The sequence below is a fragment of the Pogoniulus pusillus genome, chromosome 21 (assembly GCF_015220805.1).
Source record: "Pogoniulus pusillus isolate bPogPus1 chromosome 21, bPogPus1.pri, whole genome shotgun sequence".
In the NCBI taxonomy this organism is placed as follows: domain Eukaryota; kingdom Metazoa; phylum Chordata; class Aves; order Piciformes; family Lybiidae; genus Pogoniulus; species Pogoniulus pusillus.
This window is the reverse complement of record NC_087284.1, coordinates 19,449,064-19,467,633: the sequence shown is the minus strand read 5'-3', so window position 1 is coordinate 19,467,633 and position 18,570 is coordinate 19,449,064. Positions and strand designations below refer to the sequence as shown.

Here is an 18,570-nt window from a genome sequence, read left to right as displayed (position 1 = left end):
CTGTTCCAGGGTTTGAGAATCCTTTCCATGAAGAATTTTCTTCTAATATCCAACCTAAAGCTCCCCTAATGCAACTCGAGGCCATCTCCTCCCATCCTATCACTTGTTACCTGGGAAAAGAGACCAAAACCCTCCTGGGTCAAGCCTCCTTTCATGTAGTTGTAGAGGGCAAGAAGGTTTCCCTCAGCCTCCTCTTCTCCAGGCTAAACAATCACAATTCCCTCAGCCACTCCTCACAACACCTGTTTTCCAGACCCTTCACCAGCTCTGCTGCCCTTTTCTGGAGATGCTACACCACCTCAGTAGCCTTCTTGGAGTGAGTGGCCCAAAACTGAATCCAGTACTCAAGGTGCAGACTCACCAGTGATGAATACAGGGAAACAATCACTACTGTGGTCTGCTGGCCACACTATTCCTGAAAGAGGTCAGAATGCTCTTTGCCTTCTTGCCCACCTGGGCACATGGTGGCTCATTTTCAGTGGGTTGTCGTTCAGCAACCAGAAGTCTGTCTCTACTGGGCAGCTTGATACTCAAAAGCAGAGATTATTCTGTTACTAAAATATGTACCACCACCACCCAACAGCAACAGCTGTTATATATAATATATGACACATGAAACGACAAGAAAAAGATCTGAGAACAAGAAAGGAGATTCCTCCACAGTGAGGCCCTTCCATGAGGTACATCCTCAGCAGCTCTTACCTGTGTGAGTGAGCATGTGCCGCTGCAGGGAATTTGCCCACGGAAACACCTGAGGACAGCAAGGGCAGGGGATATTTTGCAAGCAGTCTGAGTAAGCATTCCTCTTCCCTCTCAGCAGCTTATCTTCAGCAGTTTCCTTTTCATCCTCACTTGTTCCATTTCTTCCACTTTCTTCCTTGAAATTATCAGTGGACTGCAGAAAGGGGCTAAATTTATTAGTGTCTGTGGTAGCCAGCATCTTCTCGATGCTGGCAAACTCCCCACTTGACTCCAGATCCACACCACTGCTGGGCTTAGGCTTGTTTTTTGTTCCTTTCTTTCTCCCTCTTTTCTTAGTCAAGCTGGCATCAGCAACAGGAGACTGCTCTGGCTCACAGGCCTGAGCCAGGTCACTGGGCAGGCTGGAGTCTCTCTGCATTGTGGTTGTGATTGTCACTTTTGTTTTGGCATTCCCTGATACGTCACACCCAGTGGAGCTGCTCAATGCCTTGGGACTAGCGTCTGCAGCCTCTGCTTTCAGCAATGCAGGAGCAGAAGACACGGATGAAATGATCTGTGCAATGGAAGCCAACGGTGGCAGCTCTTTAGCTACTGGAGGCTTTGGCAAGAGAGGTGGTGGTGGTGGTTTAGGCCTCAAAGGTCTCAGCAAGGTAGAATTGCCAAGAAGAGCTGGGGAAATGATTGGGACAGTCAAATGCAATGAACCTTTCAGTGGCTGAGGGTGCCTGATGGCCATGTTTGTCTCTGAGTTCCCATTGGCACCAAAAACCACAGGACACTGCAGACAGTTAAAGGCTTTATCGCTGTTCCCTGAAGCAGCCAATTCTTGGTTCTTGGCTTCACAAGGGACATCATCTTTATCCTTCTTCAGGGCTTTGGGGATGGACAAGTCAATAGGCTCCATGGAACAGTCATACGGGGACAAGGGAGAAGAGCCAAAGAGATTCTCCTGTTTCACTTGCACAGCACTCAGGGTTTTGCTCTTTTGAGAGAAATCCAATGGCTCGTCGAAATCCATAGGGAAGTTGCCCGTAGGTTCAAGTTTGATGGGAACGTGCGACGGCGTCCCGAGCAAGAAGCCGTTCTGCGGCTCCAGGAAAGGCGTCACGGACTTGTGGTCCATGTAAGTGCTGTCCTCCAGTAAGGGAGGGTCTGTCTGGCTTTCCTGAGCACTGCAGTCCACTGCTAAGATGTAATTCTCAATCTCCCTTTCTTGCACGTGCAAGTGCTGCTTGAGGATATGGTGAATGCAGTTTCTCTTGGCCGAAAAGGCTGTGCCACACTCCTTGCACTCAAACGGCTTCTTCTTCTGGCAGCCACTGTGTGTCCTCATGTGAATGCGGAGGGCCCGGTAATGCTTGAGGTCCTCACCACACAGCTTGCACACAGTGTCTGGGGAGCAGAAGGCGTCCACCATCTCTGCAGCATTGCTGGTGACATATTCAATGTTCTTCTCTATATCCTTCCTGGTCACTTTGAGGTGCTTCTTTCGCAGGTGCCTCTCGCAGTTGGCTTTCACTGTGAAGGGGTAGTGGCAGATTTTGCAGATGTAAGGCCTCTCCCCACTGTGTGTCCGCAGGTGCCGGATCAGCGCCGCCTTGTCGGCTGCGATGTAGTCACAGATGTTGCACTGGTACGGGGAAATACCCAAGTGAGAGCGGATGTGAGCTCTCAGGACACCAGAGAAGGCAAACACCTGGTCGCAGAAACGGCAAGGATACAAAACCTTCCTCATGGTTGGGGCTTTCTTGTTTGCTGCCCCTGCCATGATGGCTTTGAGCTCTCCTTCTGTGACCTCTTGCTTGATGTTGGCTTCCATACTCAGAGGCAGGAGAGCTTCAATGATTCTGTCCTGCTCCAGTTGTGTCTTCATCTCATGCTGAGTTAAAGGCTCTACTTTGGGTTGGAGGAGCAACTGTGAGGAAGCACTTGATTTGGCTCCTGGCTGGGCGAGGTGAGAGTTGGAGGAGGACTCCACTGAGTTCTTGATCAACCTCAGAGGGGGAGGTGGGAGGCTTGGGCTGATGCAGCCAGGCGAGGCTTGCTGGGCACTGATAAGAGGAGGTGGTGTAGAGGTCGCAACTATTGTTCGGGGCGTTACCAAAGGCTTTGGCTTCAGCGGTGGCATATGCTTGAAAATTGACTGCACAGGGACAGAAGGTGCCTTAGAAAGTGGAGGAAGACTGATTTGAGGAGGAGCAGAAGAAGCCATCTTCAAGATCTGCTGAATATCTGCCAGCTCAATGGCAGACTCGTTGGAGATGGGTTTTACCACAATACTGCTGTCAGGCTGGATGATAAAACCCTTCTGGAAAGGCTGCAGCGAAAGAAGCTTTATGTTCTCTTTTGTAGGGGGAAGGACTGAAAATGACCCTCCCATAGAGGCAGCTTCCAGAGGAGAGAGGCTGAGCAGACCGGTGCTGCCGGGTTCCTGAGGTAGGTTACTCTTCAGTGCTCTGAGCTGTATTTCTTGGACCTCATCTTGTGTATTGTCCTCCTGCTTGACAGGCTTGATGTCTTTGGTGTACTGTAGGCCCAAGGATGCCATGAAGGCTTTCTGGTCTGGGTTCTCACTGGGTGGGGTCGTGGACTGTGGCTTGTGCTTGTCTTTTCCCTGATCCACCACGTGAGTTTCCATGTGCAGTTTGAGTGCCGAAAGCATGGGGAATGCTTTGTTACATGTCTCGCAAATAAACCGATGGAAGTCACTGATGCACCTTCGCAGATTCGTCTCACACCACACCTGCAAGACAGACAGAAACACTTCTGATACCTCCAACTGGTAAGGCACCGCATGCTGCTGTGAAACAAAACCAGTTCACTCTCCCTTCCACTGCCCAAGTTAAGGAGTTTCGAGCAGTAGCCACCTACCTGGCATGGAGATAATTCTGCTCCACAGTCCTCAGCCACCTAAGTGCTGTGTCTAAATTAGGGACTGAATTGCCAAGGACAATTCAGACTCAAATATTCCTCCATCCTAAATCATAGGAAGGGACCTTCAAGATCATCTAGTTTCACCTCCCCTGCAACAGGCAGGGACACTTCTACTAGACCAACTTGCTCGAGGCTCTATACCTGGTTCTGAGTACTTCCAGACCTGGAACCTCCAGAACTTCTCTGGGAAACATTTCAGTGCCTCACCACTCTCACGGGGAAAAATGTCTTCCTAATGTCTAATCTAAACTGAGCTTGGAGCCACTAACCCTCATCCTGTCTCACAATGCCTTTGTAAAAAGTTCCTCTCCAGCTTTCCTGTAGGCCCCCCTCAAACTGGAAGGCTGCTTTAAGGTGAAATTAGACCCTTCTCTTCTCTAGGTTGAACAACCCCAACTCTCTCAGCCTGTCCTTATAGGAGAGGTGCTCCAGCCTTCAGATCATCTTTGTGTCACTCCACTGGATCCACTAAAAATTCCATGTCCTTCTAGTGTTGGGGACTCCAGTGTTGGGCCTCAGTAAACTGGGCAGCAAGATTGCCTTATTTAGAGCTTTTACTACTAGGAGGAGAGGAGGGGAAAAAGAGGTGTCCAATAAAGCAAACAACATAAGCCAGCCAAAACAACATTCCCCAAAAGCAGATCAATGTAATGCAGAGCCCAAAGTGGCTTTGGGCTGGTGAAGCCCAGTTATGCTTTTTCTCCCAAAAAGAAACATTAAGCTCACAAATGTATTTTGTAACTGGCCCTAGAAATGATCATGAATCCAAATGCTATATTCAGATGCTATCTGGATAGCTCACATATTGCAAAGGGGGGCACAAGTGTTAAATTAAGCAGAGGGCTCAAGACCCTACACATACTTCTTACACCTTTGCCTCAGTGCAAGCAAAACTGTTAGAAAAGGAAAGTCCTAACATTTAATTCTCTTGATAACTTTAAATTAATTACAAAAGAAACAAATCCAAGGTATTTAAATATTCTCTCTTCTTCTGATTTTGTATCTTTTCCACTAGAACTCCACTAGATTTACAGAATTACCTACTGGCTGCCTGGATTAGCAGCAAATTTCAGCTCAACTTCTTTGCAGCCAGAGGAGCTGGAAATCATTGTTTTCATCCAAATAAAATAAGAAAAGTGATGACACCAAATGAGCAAGGTCCTGCTGGACTGTGCTGTGGAGGTATTTCTTTCATTTTTAACTAGACAGGTAGCTTCATCCAGACCCAGATTAAGGCAGGCAAAGTTTGACAAAAGGAGAAGTAACACCATCCACAGAGAGCTTTATGGCTCACAGAAAAATATTTATAGCCTATCTCCCCCTATCTCCTGGGTTTTTTCCCCCCAGGCTGCTGTCCCTCAAAGGTGCAAAATCTCTAAACCTTGTGTAAAGAACATAATGAAAAGGTGCCTGGGAGTGTTCTGTGTGGAAATCACCAAAGTTGTCACTGGTGAGTTCCTAAAGCTTTTTGTGATATAATCTTTCACATTACAATTACATCCTTGTTGCAGTAAAATAAAATATAGTATCTTCCTTACTCTGTCTCTTCTCTTTTGATTTTAGATGTGGGATGGTTTTGTGAAGGAGAGAACTAATGGCCAGGCTGTAAGGAGAAAGGATCTAATATCAGCAATACTCTTATAGCTCCTTACACTGGTAGTTATCCACTGCCATGCTGAAAAATCCAACCCAAACATTCTTTAGATTGAGAAAGGCAAGGCAGACAGTGTTTGAAGCCTCTAAAGTGCTTTCCATTTAACACCTGTTCTCTCTCTCCTTGAGGACAGCTCTTCAAGTGATTTCAGAACATGCACATTGTATCAACTGCCAGCTTAAGCTACACGAACAGGAAGTACCTGAGCAATGCGGGGGAACTTCCTACAGGAGAAGTCGGTGAATCCCAAGTCATGGAAGCCTGCTGGTATTGAAGGGTTGTTCTGAATGAAAGGTTTTCCCATGAGATCTCTGGGAAGCTGCTTGTGGATAACTGCATTATGGCGCAGCAAGCCCCGGTGAGTACGAAAGGTAATACAACAGATGTCACACCTGGAAGGGAAGAAAAGAGACATGACTCACTGGCTGCTGCAAGCTTATGAACTAGCATTATTCTTGCTTTAGGACAGCCTCTTCTCACCTGCCCCATGGTAATGTGACTAACCTGCTACATGCAAAACAAAGCCACAGCCTGTCAAACACCTACGGCCACAGAAAGGCTGCCTCAGTCCCAGTCACTTTCAACTCCTTTCTGGCTGTAAAATACAGCAGGTGACAATGGAGTGGCCAACAGCAAAGTGAAGGCTGAGACCACAGATTTCTGACAACCTTCCTATTGTCTGACATAAAATATTTCAGTAGTCTTTATATGTGGGGTTTTTTTTTACTAAAAACTGTTATTAAAATAAAAGACGTCTTAAAAACAAACAAACAAACAAAAACTGTGACAAAGAAAGGCTAAAGCAGACCTAAGCAGCAAGCAAGTGCTAATGTAGAAGTGGTAGCTTTTTAAACTCAAATACCCAGACATGAATTTTGTCTGGACTGCCTCTCCATAGCCTTTCACTGATTCTCCTCAAAGCTGTTCTGAGAAGTTGTTTTAAAAGGAAAACCAGTGCTCCTTGAAGGAGAGGAGGATCAGAGGAGGAAGATCTAAAGACTTTCAACACTTCTGACACTCATATGCTCCCTTCGCAGCCAGTAATCCCCATAGAATCACAGAAATCCCATCATGGGATTGTAAAGGACCTCTGGGCACCACCTAGTCCAACCCTGCTGTTAAAGCAGGGCCAGCCAGAGCAGGCTGCCCAAGCTTGCAATGCTCAGGTGGGTTTGGAACCTCTCCAGACAAGGAGACATCACAGCTTCTCTGGGCAGCCTGCTCCAGGGCTCCATCACCCTCAAAGAATGCAGAAGCAATGTCGTTCCCTATCCACACTCCATTGCTATGATTTCTTGGTTTTCTTAAGTTCTTAAATCCCAAACTGAGCTGAACAAAATCTCCTCACATGAAGTGTACTTGGATTAAAAAAATCAAAGGTGTTGGTGATGCAACTGTGCTGCAGGCAGGCTGGACTATGCAGCAACATGTGGCCAACATGTCAACAAACAAGCCTACAGCTTTTGGACTATCTGGGATTTTAGCTCTGCAGCATGACAGGTCATGTCCACTCTTCATTCAACAAGTGGCACTTTTTGAGTTTCACTCAAAAATTTCCTTGCCATTATGGCTCCAGCTTGTAACTAAAGCATGAACTTCGCAGAAGCAAATGCCAAAGAACATGAAGCTGATTCTGCCACTACAAATATTTTATGCCTTAGGAGTTTTTCACATCTCCCCTCTGTCTTAGTTCTCTCCATGCTTCCTTCACCCTCCACATCACAGAAAAGGACCTAACCTACTCATTACAGAAACATGCTGCAACTAGAAATGATTTCTGGCAAAATCCTGAAACCAGCCCCTCTTTGTCCTGTCCCTAACAATCTCCCATTGTTGTTCTTTTTATCACTACATCAAACTTCCACAGACCTTTCTGATTCCCTGAACATGGAGAGAGCACCAAGTCAGCCCACAAAGTAACTGGATTCACAGTCTCTGAGTGGTGAATCACAGAATGGTCTGGACTGGAAGGCACCTCCAAAGATCATCTAGTCCAACTTCCCCTGCAGTCAATAGGTGCATCCTCAACTAGATCAGGCTGCCCAGAGCCCTCTCAAGCTGTGTCTTGAGTATTTCCAGTGAAGGGACCTCTACCACCTCCCTCAGCAACCTGTTCCAGTGCTCCACCACCCTCTTAGTAAAGAATTTGCTCCTAACATCTAATTTAAATCTGCTCTTCTCTAGTTTGAAGCTATTGCCCCTTGTCCTGTCACTGCAGGCCTTTGTAAACAGTGTCTCTCCATCTTTCTTGGAGGCTCCCTTCAGGTACTGGAATGCTACTATTAGGTCTCCCCAGAGCCTCCTCTTCTCCAGGCTGAACATCCTCAGCTCCCTCAGCCTGTCCTCATAGCAGAGGTGCATCAAAACCCTGATCATTTTTGTGGCCCTCCTCTGGACCCATTAGCAAGAAGCATGTGTGAAGTCTGTATCAAGGGTCCCAGAAGAATGAGACATTAATACCAAGTGCTGGAGGTTTCATCTACTTTACTTCCTGTGTCAATTCCCTTGCATCCTACCTTTACAGTTATTGCCAGCACAGTTCCTACATCCCATTAAATGCTGAACCAATGCCACTTGCAAAGCAAATGTGTCCTTAGAGATGTCTGCTAAATGTGACAACAATCTCTGGCAGTGGTGGTGACAGAAGGATGCTAACACATAAGGCTCTTCCAGCATCAAGACCCACAGATTTCCTCCAGCTCACTTGGCAGCACCTATTCTGTAGCGCTGAGCTTTCAAAACCACACACAGCCACCTAAGTTGCTGGGGCAGGGAGGGCATTAAAGGGTCAGAGCAGTTACTTGGATACCTTGCAGGCTGCTGAAATACAATTCTTCTTTAGAGGTGACAAAAACACCTCTCTTGAAAGCAAGCAGTTCTTCTGGCAAGCCCCTCTTGGTACGTCAGCACACAGCCAGCTCTTCTGCAGACGGACCCAGACCTTCACCTTGGGGTGTCTTGAGGAAGACCTGGGGTCCCTGAGGTGTCTGACCTCTACCAGGCTGGCAATCCCTCCTGGTACCAGGGCAGGTACAGCTACCACTGATGTGACTAGATTGCTTCTGGAGTAGCAGGTGCCTGCCATGGTAACCCCAGGATTTGGGCTCAGCAAGGAGCCAGTACTCCAGGGCAAGCAGACAGCAAGGAGATGTGCCTTGTCCATCGCACACACTCCCCTGCCCCCCTCCCCCATCAGCTGCACAACACACTGATTTTAAGAACTGGCTTATTTAGGGCTCCCATCAAAAGCTGCACCTGAAAGTAATATCTTTCAGAGCAGAGACCCATGTGAAAGTCCTTCACAGAACACCTGGATCAACTGCTATGCCTCAGGACAGTGAACATTTGCAATTTAAAACCGGTGTTTTCCATGCCAAGTGCACTGCCTTCCCACTCCCACAGCCAAAGCAGCAGATCTTGGACAAAGAATGAGTACTTTCTCTAGAACTAAACACCACACTGTGTTTTTCCCTCTCTTCCTTAGATTATTCCTTGCTGTGAGTGAAGAAGCAGCAAGCAAAAAAGAGATTTCAGGAAAAGGATTATGCTCTTTTTCCATTTGGTCAAAGAGAAGCTCCCAGCTGACAAAAAGAAACATCCAGATAAATCACACCTGTCACCTGGAGAGACAGGCACTGCAGGGCATCTAAATGCACAGCACCCTGGCTCAGCACCCTCCCCTGCTGTCAGATCACACGAGGAGGGACGTGTGGATGCCCTCCCTTTCTCAGTGGTCCAGGCACGACAGTAAAGGCAGACAAGCTTTGAGGGCTGGAATATGAACACCCAGAGAAAAGCTTTCCCTGAGAGACAGAATAGGTTGGAAGAGATCTCCAAGATCATCCAGCCCAACCTATCACACAGCCCAGTCCAATCAACCAGACCATGGCCCTAAGTGCCTCATCCAGGCTTTTCTTGAACACTTCCAGGGACGGTGACTCCACCACCTCCCTGGGCAGCCCATTCCAATGCCAATCACTCTCTCTGCCAACAACTTCCTTCTAACATCCAGCCTAGACCTCCCCTGGCACAACTCGAGACTGTGTGCCCTTGCTCTGTTGCTGGTTGTCTGGCAGAAAAGAACAACTCCCACCTGGCTACAACCTCCCTTCAGGTAGTTGTAGACAGCAATGAGCTCTGCCCTGAGCCTCCCCTTCTCCAGGCTGCACACCCTCAGCTCCTTCAGCCTCTCCTCATAGGGTTTGTGCTCCAGGCCCCTCACCAGCTTTGTTGCCCTTCTCTGGACACATTCCAGTTTCTCAACATCTCTCTTGAACTGAGGAGCCCAGAACTGGACACAGTACTCAAGGAGTGGCCTGACCAATGTTGAATACATAGGAAAAATATCCTCCCTTGTTCTACTGGCCACACTGTTCCTGATACAGGCCAGGATGCTATTGGCTCTCTTGGCCACCTGGGCACACTGCTGGCTTGTGTTCAGCCTACTATCCACCAGTACCCCCAGGTCCCTTTCTGCCTGGCTGCTCTCCAGCCACTCTGTCCCCAGCCTGTAGTGCTGTAGATGTGTAGGCCTGTCAAGGGGTGATTGTTTTAAACTGGAGGGACATTTAGAGTAGATAGAAGGAAAAAGGATTTTTTACAGAGGATGATGAAACACTGGCCCACATTGCCAGAGATAAAGTAGATGTCCCATTCCTGGAAACATTCCAGGACAGATTGTTTGGGGCTCTGAGCAACCTGCTTTAGTTGAAGATGTCCCTGCCAATTGCACTGGGAGTTGGACTAGACAACCTTTAAAGGTCCCTTCCAACTCAAATCACTCTATGCTTCTATTCTGTGAAAACACACAGCCTGTTTTTTCTCCTGTGTCATTAGTTGAGCTCCTCCTCCACAAGACAGGAGTCCAAGCTTCTCCCAGGTGAGACAGTTTGAGCTTTGAACACAATTAGCAGTGCAGATGCAGATACAGACATGCACCACTTCCAAGAAAACCTCACAGGTACTGTGCTTCAAACCCAAACCAGTCAAGGCAAGCATCCTGCTCCATCAACTAAGGCTTGTGCTAACGTAAAGTGGAGTAAACTGCTGTGCCTAACAACGTATTAACTGGAAACATTAAGTGTTTTTAAGGAAGCTCAAGCATTAATTTCTCTGTTCTGTCATCAGCATTATGTTCCATCCTTAGGTAGTGCTAACGCCTACAGTATCTTTAAATCTAAAGCCACAGTTGAAGACAGACAGAAAGGAATCCTAAGTGACTGCAACATTTTTTTTCATCTTGCTAATACTGCTTTAAAAAAAAAAGACAAACAAACCAAAATGTTAAATCATTGTGGAAAGTCTGCAAAGTCCAGCACATGGAATCATAGAATGCTTTAGGTTGGAATGCACCTTTGAAGGTCATCTAGCCCAACCCCCCATGTTAAATAGAGTATCTGAAACATATGGGAATGCTTTGCTCATTATGAACTTTAAGAAAGAACAAAACAAAAACCCAGTATAACTTCCCCTCTCCTTACAGTTCTTACAGTCCTTACAGTTTCACAAGCCTGCTCATGTGCAGTGCAAAGTCAAACAGCGATGATATGGCTCAGAGAACAGGTTCTGAGGTTGTTAGCAGCACAGGCAATACAATGGCTTCACACCTGAGCCAAGATAAAAGCACTCTACTTGCAAGGTAAGTTTCCAGCTGTAGCAAATAAAAGCTAGTGTTATCATGTGATTGTAGGTCTTGGCCATTGTTGTCCATTTGCCTATAAATATGATTACAGAGCAGAGAAAAAAGCTGTTCCACCCCTAGCACTGAGGGTCAATTAGAAGTAAAAAGGAAAAAAAAAACACACCTGTTTTTAGCAGCTAAGACCACTTTAAAATTAGCTTCATTCTCAGTGGCCTTCATGTTTGAAAGTCATCCATACCTGTACTACATAAATGTAACACAGAGGTATACAAAGCAAGGCAGTGAGAAAATGGAACAGCTGCAGTACAGAAGCATCATCTAACTGCATGAAAACAATGTAATGGTTAGGCTTCCCTTGGTGCTTTCAGGTGAGTCTCACAGAATCACAGACTGGTGTGGACTGAATGCGACCTCTGAACATCATCTAGTTCAGCTCCCCTCACCCAGATCAGGTTGCCCAGGACTGCAACGCCTAGGTGGATTTGCAATGTATTCAGAGGAGACTCCACAACCTCTCTGGCCAGCCTGCTCCAGGGGCACTCCCAAAGTAAAGACATTTTTCCTCATGTTCTCATGGAACCTTCAGATTTGTGCCTGTTTGCCCCTTGTCCTGTTACTGTGCACCACTGAAAAGAATCCAGCCCCATCCTCTTGCTCCCTGCTGTTTAGATTGCATTGAGAAGATCTCATTCTGCTCTTCTTCAGGCTAACCAGCTCCAGCTCTCTCAGACTTCCTTCAGAGAGATGCTTCAGCTCCTCAACGTCTTTGTAACCTCCGTTGGACTCTTTCCAGAAGTCTCCTGTTTCTTTTGAACTGGAGAAGTCAGAACTGGACACAGCACTCCAGATGTGATGTCATTAGGGTGACTTTGTTTTGTTTTTGAATGCAGATAAAGTCTGCCTGTAAAGCTATTAACAGGCTTTCTACTAAAATAAGTTATTACTGTAATGCTAATTGGGATATAAATACATTTGAAAAAGCCTTAAGAAAGAGTTAATGCTTTGTGAAGCTTGCTCAAGAGGCAAGCCAGGGTTTGCTGGCTCTAAGACCAGCAGCACCTAAGCAAGAAAAGTTTACACAAATGATGCCTGTTGGCTTGCATCAGACTCTCCCCTGAGCCAATCTTACTTTGTCGGCACTGAGAAGAGCTTTTTTTTTCTTTAAGTAAAGGAAGGAAGCTTTAGCAAGGAAATGCAGAATAACATTTTAAGCAAAGCTAATCAGTCTTGATTTTTAGAGTAATGCAGTCAAACATTCAATCCTTCTAAATTCCATATTTTGTTAGTCAAGATGCAAAGCCAATTCTTTATATGCACCGCTGTTCCCAAGGGAACCAACGCTGTGCTCTTCATTACACTGGCACTGGGCAAGGCAAAGGGACGTTGAGTCTTCTCCTACTTCACAGTATCACAGTATCACCAAGGTAGGAAGAGACCTCATAGATCATCAAGTCCAACCCTTGACCACAGAGCTCAAGGCTAGACCATGGCACCAAGTGCCACGTCCAATCCTGCCTTGAACAGCTCCAGGGACGGCGACTCCACCACCTCCCCGGGCAGCCCATTCCAGTGTCCAATGACTCTCTCAGTGAAGAACTTTCTCCTCACCTCAAGCCTAAATTTCCCCTGGTGCAGCCTGAGGCTGTGTCCTCTTGTTTTGGTGATGGCTGCCTGAGAGAAGAGAGCAACCTCCTCCTGGCTACAACCTCCCCTCAGGTAGTTGTAGACAGCAATAAGGTCACCCCTGAGCCTCCTCTTCTCCAGGCTAACCAATCCCAGCTCCCTCAGCCTCTCCTCGTAGGGCTGTGCTCAAGGCCTCTCCCCAGCCTCGTCGCCCTTCTCTGGACATGCTCAAGCATCTCAATGTCCCTCCTAAACTGGGGGGCCCAGAACTGAACACAGTACTCAAGGTGTGGTCTAACCAGTGCAGAGTACAGGGGCAGAATGACCTCCCTGCTAGCCACACTATTCCTGATGCAGGCTTAATACTTTTGAAACCACACAAGAGCAAAGGAGAGCTTGAAGTTGTCACCCTCATGCTTCACTAGCACTAGGTTGTGAATGTTAACAAACAAGAGCAGTGTGAATTTCTAGGCCTTATCTAAAACATAACCTTAGTACCGGTTTGTTACTTTCCCTATCTATGCTCTTTATAAACTGCCACAAACAGAAGCAAGGAAAACATAACAAGAATGAAATCTATCCTGAGACAGAATTGTTAATCCACAGTTCTAATAGGAAGCCATCCAGCTCCTCCCACTGAAATCCCTACTATGGGCCATAGATAAATGTCTGCTTTTCGAAGCACGGAACTGCACTGGCATTGAGTCAAGCCAATGACCAAGTCTGGTGCTGATGCATGTCTCTCTACACCACATCTCTGCATCCTTTAAACACTTCCAGGGATATGGATTCAGCTGAGACTGTTCCAGTGTTTGAGAACACTTTCTATGAAGAAGTTTTTTCTAATATCCAACCTAATCCTCCCCTGGTCCAAATTTCCTCTTCTCCTATTGTTATTGCTATTAGGGAGAAGAGACCAGCCCCCACCTGGCTACAACCTCCTTTCAGGTAGTCACAGAGGGTGAGGTCTCCCCTCAGCCTCCTCTCCAGACTGCACAACCCCAGTTCCCTCAGCTGCTCCTCTCAAGACCTCTTCTCCAGGCTCTTTAACAGCTTTGTTGCTCTTCTCTGGATCTATTCCAGCACCTGATGTCCTTCTGGGCAGTGTGGCCCCCGCCCTGTCATCATTATTCTCCTTTCTGTCTCACATTATGTGAAGAATTAATGTAATTCTCCTTACGAACAAAGAAAATCTGACAGTGGCCTAAAAACACTCCAACTGGGCAGAAGAGAATGATGGTCATTCCCTGCCGTTGACTCATGTCCTCACCAGGGACAGCAGCAGGCTCCTGGCCTCTGCCCTGGGAATGTGCACTGCAGAGGCCAGGGGGAGGGAGAAAGAGGGAGAGGGGGGGTGATGGGGAAAGGCTGGTCTTAAACAGAAGGGCTGTCACCACCTGTGAGAGAAAAACTAGCAGCTTACAGACATTCCCCTTCAGGAAAGGATTCCTTTGCTTCTCTCTTACTCCTCTGGGGGCAAAGGGAAGGGAGGGAGATGAGAGAGAAAATTGCTTTCTGCTCCTGTGCAACCCCACCCAGATCCAGATACTCATCTTCTTTTGGATGAAAACCCCTTCCTGGCCTCCACACCCAGGGCCCTGGGAAATAACATCCAACAGCTGCACTAATCTCTCCCACTTGTTGCAGATGAGTGATGGAAAAGCAGCAGTTCTGCACATGCCACTCCTGCCTCCCTCCTGGGGATCCCTGGGGGTCCTCCCATTGTCCTGCGGTGACCATTCCTGCCTCCTCCCCCTGCAGTATCTTAGCATGCCTGACCCTGAAGGACCTGCTGATCTCCCATCTCCACCTTGCCCAGTGCTACAGATCAGCGCCAAAACCACAAGCAGCACAGCAGCACCAGGAGCTAATTCTGCCAGGCTCAGAATGGCTGGAGAGGCTTCCCTCCCCAACCCCAGCAGCATAGGGACATGGACACAGCTCTTCAAAAGTTCAGTACAGGCACAACAGCTGAGACTTTCAACTTTTCCTCCCTCCCACCTCCTCACTGCCTGTCTGACTTTGTTACCAATGTGTTCCACACTTCTCTTTAATCATCTCCTTCACAGAATCATTTTGGTTGGAACAACCATGAATCCAACACTGCCAGGTCACCACTAAACCATGTCCCTCAGCATCACATCCACACAGCTTTTCAATCCATCCAGAGATGGGGACCTGACCGCTCCTGTGGGGAGCCTGTTCCAGAGCTTGACAACTTTTTGGGGGAGTAATTTTGTCCTAATGCCCAACCTGAACTTTCCCAGGCACAATTTAAGGCCATTTCATCTTGTGTTACCTGGGACAAGAGACTAACTTCTGCCTGGCTGTGATCTCCATTTAGAGAGTTGTAGAGAAAGGTTTCACCTCAGCCTCTTTTTCTCCAGATTAAATAACCACAGTTCCCTTGGCCACTTCTAGGCCCTTTAGGACGTCATTGCCCTTCCCTGTACACACTGAAGCACCTCAATATCCTTCTTGTAATTGAGGGACCCAAAAGTGAACCCAGTATTTGAGGTGTGGCCTCATCAGTGCTGAGCGTAGGAGAACAATCACTGCTCTGGTTCTGCTAGCCACACTGTTTCTCATCTGAGAAGACACCCTTGGGTGTAGCAATGGCTGAAACCTCTGTGCCAGCTCTTCTATTAATAGGGGGATGCACAAGACCATGTGCATTCCTACAGCCATGCTGTGGTCCAGGCAAGAAAAGTACCATGCAGGAGCCAGGGTAGATAAAACCAGGGTGATGTTGTGCTTCAGGAATCTGTCACCATGCTGCAGAGCCAGTGTCCTTACTGGCATGTCATGACACAGTCAGAGGAACTAACTGGGGCATCAAGAAGGTGGGAATCTTTTCAGAGCTGCCCAGCAACAGGACAAGGGGCAACACACACAAACGGGAACCCAGGAGGTTCCATCTGAATAGGAGTTAAAAATTCATTGCTGTGATGGTCCTGGAACCCAGAGAGATTGTGGAGTCTCCTCTGGAGAGATTCCAAACCCATCTGGACATTGCAATCCTGGGCAACCTGGACTGACCCTGTAGTCAGACTAGATCTCCTGAGGTCCTTTCCAGCCCTAACTATTCTGGGATTCTGCAAACTCAAACAAATTTAACCAATCTAAGGTATAATAAAAGGACATCAGCCATTCTATGCCATCTTTTAACTGTCTTTCAGTGGTTGCAAACACATCATTTCTTCCCACCCCTCTAGTGAGTTGAATGAACCATCTTCAACTGTGCCAAAATGAGTTATCTTTGCCCTGGGGAAATCTTGCCTGACTAACCTGATAGCCTTCTGTGAAGGTATGACCAAATGGATAGATGGAGAGCAGTGGATATTGTCTATCCTGACTGCAGCAAGGCTTTTGATGCTGCCTCCCATAACACCCTTGTAGGCAAGCTCAAGAGAAGTGGGTTAGATGACTGGACCATGAAGTGCATTGGTAACTGGCTCAACAGCAGAGCTCACAGAGTTGTGATCAGTGGAGCAGAGTCCAGTCAGAAGCCTGTGGCCAGTGGCATTCCCCAGCGGTCAGGACTGAGTCCATTTTTGTTCTGTATCTTCATCCATGGCCTGGATGAGCAGACTGAGTGTGCCCTCAGCAAGTTCACTGATGGTCCGAAACTGGGTTGGGGTGGCTGATGTGCTGAAGGCTGTGCTGCCATCCAATGAGATCTGGACAGGCTGCAGAGCTGGGTGAAGGTGAACCTCATGAAGGTCAGTAAGACAAGTGCAGAGCCCTGCCTCTGGGGAGGAGTAACAGCAGGCAGACTAGGGGTTATCCTGCTAGAAAGCAGCTGCATGGAGAAAGACCTTGGAGTCCTAAGTGGATAACGAGTTCTTCATGAGACAGCAATGTGCCCTTGTGGCCAAGAGGGCAAATGGCATCCTGGGATGCATTAAGAAAAGTGTGCCCAGCAGGTCTAGGGAGCTTCTCCTCCCCCTCTCCTCTGCCCTGGTGAGACCATATTTGGAATACAGTGTCCAGTTTGCGACTCCCCAGTTCAAGAGAAACAGAGGTCTGCTGGAGAGAGTCCAGCAGAAAGCTACAAGGATGACTTCAGGACCTGAACATCTTGCCTCTGAAGAAAGACTGAGAGACCTGGAGCTGTTTACTCTTTAGAAGAGAAGGCTGAGAGGGGACCTTATCGAAGCCTATAAATATCTGAGGGTTGGGTGTCAAAACGAAGGTGCCAGTGTCTTTATGGTGGTACCCACTGACGGAACAAGGAACAACAGGTACAAGCTAGAACACAGAAGGTTCCACCTCAACATGAGGAGACACTTCTTTACAGTGAGGGTGACAGGGCACTGGAACAGGCTGTCCAGAGAGGCTGTGGAGACTTTCAATCTCTGCTTGGATGCACTTCTGTGTGGCCTGCCCTAGGTGATCCTGCTTTGGCTGGGGGGTTGGACTCAGTCTCTGGAGATCTCTTCCAGCCTCTTACATTCTGTGATTTTCTAATGGAACAGTAACTTTACCAACAACAGAACTGACATACAACTAAAAAAATAAGAAAAAAGGGAGATAATCTACAGACATTTGCACAAACATTTTCTCATCATCACCTTTCTACTTAAAATGCTCAAAGTTTAAAAAACTAGAAGTGCCAAGAAACCATCTGGACAGAATTACAGAGCAGAAGATGAAGATCAACATAAATAACAATAAAGAGTTTAATAATTAGGGCAAGCATAGCTAGGACAAAAAAAAACCCTCCATGACCAGTACAGTGCTCTACAGCTACCAAAATTGGCAGCTGTACAGCATTCTGAATAAAAGTAATTATTTGTGCACACAAACTGAAGTGGACATTCTAGTATTCTTTAGGGGTGAGAAAATGAAAGCTTGTCCTCCCTCCTTCCAACTAAGGACATAAAGTAAAACTACAGGAGTAAAGTTAATGGCAAGAAGTAAAAAAATAAGTCTATGTGTCTACTAGGATAAAAAGCAGCACCATTTTTCTCAAGTAACATAAGCAGCAACACATTTACAGATGCTTGCCTACCCCAGAACCACCCACTGGTGACAATGGGGTTCACAGACAGGTGGACAGGAAAGGACACCCTTGTCCTTCTCTAGGCTCACAGGTAAGCCATGTTCAGCATGCAGACATTACTGCTGACACAACGAGCAGCAGCCAGTGCTCGGAAAGAGCCCACACAGAAACAAACCCTGGCCATCAGGATCAGGCAGGCTCAGGAACAACCTCTTTTGGCTCAGCCCTCCTGCCCTCCTCTCACTGTTACGAGAAGCAGCTTTCCTCTGCAGTCACCTTTGTATTTCACCCACTTTCTATTCTTGCAGCTGAGCTCAGATATTCACCACCATGTGACACACCACACAGCTTCACAAGAGAGCCTCACACCCTGGGTCCATTCACTTGCTGGTATTTTAACCCAGCTGCTCTGGATTCCCCATCTCCTCTCACAATGAGCTCCCTGATGGGAAGTGACCACTTTTAGGCAAGGGCTGGGTTTCTGCTGCCCTTCAGATGTTTCCCATGTTTCTTTCTTCAGAAAGCACTTCAAATGCAATTCTGCTCTGATTTTGCAAGCCAGCACAGAGACAGATGCTCAACCCACTGATTGTCCTTCTCCCCTTGCACAGGAAAAGGATGCATTCACAGGCTTGCTTGTACCCCCTCCCCTCTGCCTTATCAACATTAAAAGTTGCATTGTACCACAGCACATTTTTGGTCCTAGCATTTACCAGAGATGAATTTCACCAGCTGGCCTGTGGAATTACTCCTGTGCTGAAAATGCTGCCAGCAGAGATCAGGATGAGATTCCTAGTTCCTACCAGCAAGCAGCTTGCAGAGTAGAGCAGGAGAGTCAGTCAAGTCAGCAATGCCACACAATGGACCTTTGTGCCTCCATCCTTGGCTCTAGCAAGTCTTTATAGCATAGACTCTTAGTACTCAGTTACGCCTGGGAGCAGTTCCTACCTAAACTATCCTTGATGGTACAAACTCAATCCATGTCTAAAATGGGAGGTATCAGGGCCAAAG

The 18,570-nt window shown here is 47.3% G+C and overlaps 1 protein-coding gene across 4 annotated transcripts in view; it reads right to left on the bottom strand.

The window, feature by feature from the left end:
- Positions 1-18,570, bottom strand: part of RREB1 (ras responsive element binding protein 1) — a 142,526-nt gene that overhangs the window by 22,017 nt on the left and 101,939 nt on the right. For all 4 annotated transcript variants that reach the window (XM_064161145.1, XM_064161143.1, XM_064161144.1 and 1 more), the window contains exons 8-9: positions 5,493-5,682; positions 703-3,445 (exon numbers count right to left, since the gene is read on the bottom strand). In XM_064161145.1, the coding sequence (XP_064017215.1) occupies positions 703-3,445; positions 5,493-5,682 (2,933 nt within the window). The remainder of the gene's footprint in view (positions 1-702; positions 3,446-5,492; positions 5,683-18,570) is intronic.